Source organism: Corvus kubaryi, unplaced genomic scaffold (assembly GCF_017639235.1).
Source record: "Corvus kubaryi isolate FWS band 111438036 unplaced genomic scaffold, C.kubaryi_AGA036_p1.0 37353, whole genome shotgun sequence".
Classification (NCBI taxonomy): domain Eukaryota; kingdom Metazoa; phylum Chordata; class Aves; order Passeriformes; family Corvidae; genus Corvus; species Corvus kubaryi.
In genome coordinates this window covers 2,577,892-2,584,819 of record NW_024581115.1, presented here as the reverse complement: position 1 = coordinate 2,584,819, position 6,928 = coordinate 2,577,892, and the positions used below count along the sequence as shown (strand labels likewise).

The following is a 6,928-nucleotide window of genomic DNA, read 5'->3' as shown; positions in this document are numbered from 1 at the left end:
CCCTGGACTCAGCTCCAGGGACCCCGGAGACCAGGACACAGCAAAGGAGCACTACTCTGTGAACTCCACCCGTGATCCAGCTTCCCGCAGCAGAAATAACTAAACCAGTTCAATTTTGGTGGCCATTACCAGATTCCTGATCAAGAGGGAGGTCTGCTCCCTACCCACAGAATGAACACAGCACAGACTGTAGCTGTCCCCTGAACCCTCTGTGCAGCCACGCTGCAGCCTCTGAGCAGCTTCAGGGATCTTAGACTGCAACTTTGAGAAGTTATTGACTTGTGCTGAATTAAGTGAGCCCTACAGACCAAAGTGCCTTGAACCTGTGCTTGAGTGGGGACCTGGGGTGAGGTGATAGGAGGCACTAAGCAGCATTGAGGTGGTCACATATTTCTACCCTTTCCTTCACTGTAAATTAAAGTCACCTTCCAAGGTTTAACTCACACTGGTAGTTCTAAGGAAGCAAATTACATGTTCACATGAGAAAATACAAGAGAACTTGCACCAAGCAAACACTTCCTTTTCCTCCTTTTTATGTCCTTTCTATCCAAGCAAGTGCATTTACCTGACAGCTGAATACTGGGTGTGCACAAGTGACACCAGCGATTGACCTGGCACTCGGTGAGAGCAGAATGTTGCAATGTAAATGTTTGATCTTAGAAATTCAGCACCAAACTTCAGCAGAAGATAAATAACTGGGTGAAGCAGACTGAACACAAAGCAGGCATCTCTCATTCCTCTAAGAAGATTAAAAAATCATTCACGCTTAAACGTTGAAAATCATTAAAACATTAAAAATCTCCACACTTGCATTGAGAGAACTTGAAGCTCTTTTTCTGACTTGTCTCCTTGCAAAGCACCAGAACCAAACCCTGCTTGTCAAATCTTTATATCGAAAGGTGCTGCAAAAAATGTGTGCTCCAAAAGATTTTTCCTTGCATGGCCCTTCAGACCCAGAGCTCGTTACAGTGGAAGGGAACAAATCAGCCTGGGAAGAGGATAAGCTCACTGATCTTTAAAACAAATGATACCAGTTTAAATCACAGGAATAGAAATATTACAGAACACATGAAGAGTCTCCACTGTCAGAGTTGCTCAACCTCTTGGGCAGTTTAGGTATTAGTATCGTGCTGTAAATAGTAAAACAGTAGTAAATCCTAAAGTCTAGGCATTCAAATGGGAAATACACAGAGCTGGCATTCTCTGTTTTCCAACAATTGATCCAGCATTTTTCTAACTCCTCTTAAAAGTAAAATCATCCACTTAAAATGAGGTACCAAATGATGCGCTTTTAAGGCCGGTGCTGTCCGCGGCTGTGCCGTGAGTGGAAAGATAAACCAGATGGCAAACTCAGTAAAAGGGAGCCAGTTAAACAGAGACAGATGAACGCCAAAAAAAACCCTTCTCTCCATTATTGCTTTTGAACTGGTTGTCATGGCACTGGAAATGGATACCACTGCCAGCCTCCCACCTCTGCCCGGCCAGCTCTTCCCAGCTTCTGCCCAAAGCGGGGAGCTCACCCTGGTGTGAAAAGCACAGGCTGCTGCCACCACAGCTCCACTCCCACCAGAGAGGGGGGGGGTCTGCGTGGAAGTTGCACCTTTTGTCACATCAAGTGCATCCAACAGGAAAAGACTGACCTTGGGTCTCAGTGTCAGAACACTGAAGTTCAGCTCATTTTAATCCTGTGCTCTGTCTGTAGCTCACAACTCACTGCCAAGAGCCAAGGACTATCCACTTAGCGCTGGGTCTCTGTACGGCTGGAGCTGCCATGGAACATAAGCTGACCTTTGTCAGATTTAAACATTAAAGCAGTTTCTCTTCCCTTTGACAACGAACTTTAGCAAGGAACACTGTTTGCTGAGCAGATGGAAAAGAGTAAGGGATGCAACTTCAAAATAGCCCTGGAAAAACTGAGTTGTTCTGTCAGCCTCTGAATTCTTTCCCCTCCCACTCCCATTTGATTTTTGAGAATCTATTCAGTTAAAATTGGTAAAATCTGCTAAAATAAATACCTGAGAATGTCATAGTATAGTTGCATGACATTTCTCTTTTTAATAGAGCATATAAAATGCGAGTTTACAATGGTTTTAGTAAGCTGTAAATCAGCACTTTTATTCAGTTTTGGTTCTGAGCTATTAATCCCTAATACAGAGGCAGAACGCTGATTTGCTGGTCTAGGACCTCCCGAGAGAATAGTTCCAATAATCCCGATGACATGGAAAGGAAATGTTACTGAATCACCTGAGTCCCTGCCAGACACATCCCATCGCCCCATAACTCAACATTCATAGAGCTTAAGAGTCTTAATTATCAAGGACAAAAAAAAAATAGAATTCCCTTTTGGCTTCAGTGAGCTGCGGTTACAAAAAACAAGTGGAATTTGCTGAAAGAATTGCAGGCAAGTCCCTAATGGGGTTCTGTGCTTTGTCAGGAGTATTTTGGGGAAGCAACCCCCCACGAGGTGCAGCCACAGAGCCACCCTTCCCTTTACTCCTGAGTCAGACTCTGGGGCATCCCTGGCAGTGCCAGCACAAGGAACACGGCACTCGGATTGTCAGCGGGACACGAAGAACACACACACCACCACAGCCGGGTAATTTTAAAGAATTTTAATACAAACTTAATATAAACTATTTCAGTCCCTCTTAACATGTAAGACACTGACTCAAAATACTTTTATACCTTTTTTCAAGTATTGCACAATGTAGGTACAAAATTAATATTTACGATTACATTTTCTTCCATAATATATAGCAAAAATCTTTAAACTTTTAACAGAAAATACAATTTGTGTTTCTTTTGAAAAAAGCAAATATTTCATACATTTTAATTCCACCACTAAGGAATATTCTGTACACAACTTTTTTACTTTTTTTAGAATTGATGTCTTTAAGATGGATATCTTACAATTTCAGTAAAAAAAATACAACATGAAGCTGCTGCAGCTGTCACAGATCACTGTAGTAAAAAGATATAAATGCAATACCATGTTGTAGAAACAATATATATACTCTGATATTTTACAAACTTTGTACTAAATTAAATTATACAATTAGAAAAAGACCAATAAACCCACCTATTAGTGCCAATTTTTTAATATATATACATATATGTCTGAGTACATATATATATATATACACATGAAAAAATTAGCCACTTCCTTGCTATATCTTAAATACTGTAAGAGGCCATATTTTTGAGAGTATATTTTTGTAATGTACAGTCAGTATAAAATAATTTTGTGCTTGGTTGGCAAATGAAAAAATGATGCATGTTGTATTTATCTAACCAAGCCTGAATGTATTCATACTACAAGCCTTAAAAAAAATCTCAAGAGGTGGAAAAAAATATACACCCTTGGGTACGTGCATTTTAACTTGTACAATAGTATTTACTTGGATTTCACTTTCGGTTTATTTTTAGTTAGCCATAACTGGCTGGAATTGCTGGTTAGAATACTGCATGTTGTTTAAACTAAAATTCAAGCCATCCACAAAAGACTTCTCATTTAGACCTCCATAGGCTGCAAACATATCAAAGGCATTACTGTACTGGAGAGGACTGAGGTTAAGGGGGCTGTCACCAGGAAAGATGCTACTGGTACTACCTTGACCCTGCATGTTGGGGAAAATGAACTCCTTTGCATTAGGAGACAGGGCAGAAGTCTTCTGCTGTTGCTGTTGCTGCTGCTGACTGCCTAGGCCAAGCCCGTAGAGAGAGTGCATGGAGGAGGAGAGGGATTTCTGCTTCAACAGGTCATTGACATTCAAGCCAAGGTTGGTGGGAGAGGTGCGGGCGACCTTGTTGCCACGGCCGCTATTCTTCATTTTGGTTGAGCCAAACTTGGTGGCAGCAAATGTGGCAGTGGTGAAGGTTAAAGGCTGAGTGGAGCGGGGCATGAAGGTCGGGCTCACAGCAGCTGAGTGACCAAAGGGAGGAGAAGGAGAACTAGACACTGAAGATGCTGGGTCACTAATTGGCATGAACACCTGGGCCTCTGGGTTAAAGCTGTTCTTGATCTCCTTATCCAACTCACATCCATTTTCATTATCATCCACATAAAGCACTTTCACTGGTCCCTTTTCACCGATTTGGTATGAAACCTCAAACGGGTCAATCCAAACACTAAGATCCTGAGGCAAGTTGCCACGAACATCGTCAATGTCCAAACCACTCTCTTTGGATGCTTGTTCTATGACTGGGTCCACTTTCTCCCCTATATGAATACATCTAAACCCTGATCCTTTGTATGGCTTTTCTGGATACCAGTGCCCTTCATACTTCTTTTTCAGAAGTCTTTCAAGCTCTTCACCAAAAATGTTGACACGTCGTCTGGGAAGCTTATTGTACAAATAAGAAATAATAAAATTGAGTGCTACTTGGATTTCAAGCTGCATAGCTGCTGTGCCACAGAGTTATAAGTCTGTTTCAAAACCCGAAGAAGAGAGTGTTCAAGATGCCACAGGGAAACAGAATTTCATTCAAAGTGGTGATTCGAGTTGATTATTATTATCCTTCAGCTTGAGTGCTCTTGTTCCTTTAAGAAAAAACAAAAGCAAATACATCCAAATAAGAACAGTGTAAGATCAAGCTCCGAGGTCTATTCTTTTAGCTTCACTTTCTGCAGAAAATAGGTTACTTTTTAAGTGAAAAAATGTACATCAAACTATTTCTGTCCCTGCCTGCGGAAGGTGAGGATGTCAGCTCTGTTCAGCGTGACTTACTAACAACACTGCAGAGGATGGGCTTGTGTTTACATATACAACATGGGGCACTTCCAAATCACATGATCTGGGTACTTAGTTATTCACAAAGCAGCAAGGATAATTTTTAAGACATCACAGAACTGCCAAGCCTGTCAAGGTTTCAATTACCAACCCATAGTTGGATGATTTATAGTACCCAGCTGAAAAATCTAGTACCAGACCATTAGTTTAACCTGAAAGGTCTTAGTCCAAGGGCCATTTATCACTTTAAAGTTTGGAAGCATATTGACTAAAACTGCAGACTGCAGAATTAGAAAAATGTTAACAATTGCTTTAGAAGGTTTCACATGAATAGCTAAAATGATGCAACATTTAAGTCCAAGCAAATCTTCTCCCTAAACTTTGCATGGGTGAAATGATGCAAACTGAGGAGAAAATGTCCGCTGTGCATATCCAACAGTTCACACTGAAATGCAGTCAGCACATACAGAATAGCTGCACGTATGTTCTGCCAGAAGGGTGGCCAGGACCGATAAATTAATTCACAAATTCTTCTCTTTCTACAAATTACTCGCTATTTTCAGATGCAAGATGCAATTATATACTCAATTATTGTATCGTACTGTCTGTAGCTCAGATTTCAAAAAGTTCCAGGGCTAACAGGGCTTTTGACAGCCTCAAACCCGATTGCCTTTCTCCTTCTCCATGACTCCATTTTATATGTAATGCAAGATATGGTTGCCACTCCTTCACAAAGGACAGAAGAGAAATTAGCTGTCTAAAGTTAGAGAAGGGACAAGAATCAGGTATTAGCACACATACTGCTAACACAAATCCTGCAGTACCTTGGTATAAATGTGCACACACACCACACACCTTTGTCAAAAAGTTCCAATGAAACAAAATATGGGGATTTTTTTTGGCTCAAGTTAAAAGCCCAAAGAAAATTTCACTTAACAGTGGCCTTTTCTGCAGAGCATCACTAGGAACAAAATTTAGCATAGCTGTCACTAAAGATTAGCGAAATCAAAGTTAAAGGATTTTGATATTAACAATGTGACTACGCTGCTTTTTTATTTCTTGTGCCAAATAATCTCCTTTTAAAGTCTGGAACCCTATTTCCAAGCCACTCGTGTTCTCCCCAACATGGTATGGGAATAGTTTGAAAGGCTGTATGATAAGGCGACCTTTAAACGTTTGCTGGATCAGCACCGGGTGGGGATAAGGAAAAGATCAAGGGCAAACAGAAGATATTTACAAAAGGGGCACAATCAGTACAGAAAAGCTGATTGGGTGGTTAAACGGGGCATTTAAAAATGATTTATTAATCCATCTGTGCTGTTTCCCTTCCCCCATGTCCTTTAAGAAAGAAATGCTCCCTTTCAGAGTGCACCGGGCTGACGCTGTAAATTTTTCTACGCCAGACTGATCCACGGTACAAAAGCAGCTGATCAAACAGATCGGCTTGATCATTTCGAACTTGTTCTTTTTATTTACTTATGGCAAGACGGCAGTATTTCTGGGAGATCCGAGCCCACCCGTGGCCCGGCAGCAGCGCCCTGGCAGGAGCCTTAAGCAGTGGGAGTTACATAACCAGGCAGTCGGGTCTCATTAAATTTCTGCTCACAGCCCTGGAGCTCCGGCGGCAGCGGGAGGAGGAGGAGGAAGAGCATTTTCTGAGCCCGTAAGAAAGCGAAGGAGGAAGAGGAAGGGGGATGTCTGGAGGGCGGGTGGGGGCTGCAGGGCCCGTCTGCCGGCGCACAGCCGGGCAGGTCCCGCAGGGTGCTGCCGGCGCTCCCGGAGCGGCCCAGCGCCGATTACTCAGCCGGCGCCGCTCCCTCCTCCCCGCCCGAGCGCGGCCGGGGCGGCCCCGGGGGCAGCGACCCCTCACAGCCCGGCCGTGCCCTCTCCCCCAGCCCCTTCCCCGAGGGGCCCCTGCACCCACCGGGTCCCCCCCCCCCCCCGGCACCGCGGGGTCGTGACCGCCCCGTCGCACCCCGCCTAGGGGCCGGGGCCGGGCGGCGCTGCCTCAGCCCCCCGCCCGCGCTGCCCCCGCGCCTCACGGCCGGTACTCACCCGGGGTGTGCGGGGGTAGTGCAAACAGTCCCGGCGGGGGTGTGAGGGCGGGGGGGGTGGGTGGGGGGGCGGCTTAGCACCCGACCCCCATCTCCGAGCGCCGGCTCCCTCGGCGAGGATGGGAGGGGAGAGGAAAGAGAAGA

General features: G+C 44.3%; 1 protein-coding gene across 1 annotated transcript; it reads right to left on the bottom strand.

Annotated features, from left to right (window-relative positions):
• Positions 1 to 2,597: 2,597 nt before the first annotated feature.
• Positions 2,598 to 6,912, bottom strand: TOB1 (transducer of ERBB2, 1). The gene is made up of 2 exons (XM_042032403.1): positions 6,786 to 6,912; positions 2,598 to 4,540 (listed from the first exon to the last, which is right to left on the bottom strand). The coding sequence occupies exon 2, from the start codon at positions 4,398 to 4,400 to the stop codon at positions 3,423 to 3,425; it is 978 nt and encodes a 325-aa protein (XP_041888337.1). The 5' UTR covers positions 4,401 to 4,540; positions 6,786 to 6,912; the 3' UTR covers positions 2,598 to 3,422.
• Between the last annotated feature and the right edge of the window lie 16 nt (positions 6,913 to 6,928).

What these genes read in the sequence shown, in the direction of transcription:
- TOB1 (XM_042032403.1), bottom strand. Translation starts at nt 4,400, where the DNA reads ATGCAGCTTGAAATCCAAGTAGCACTCAATTTTATTATTTCTTATTTG.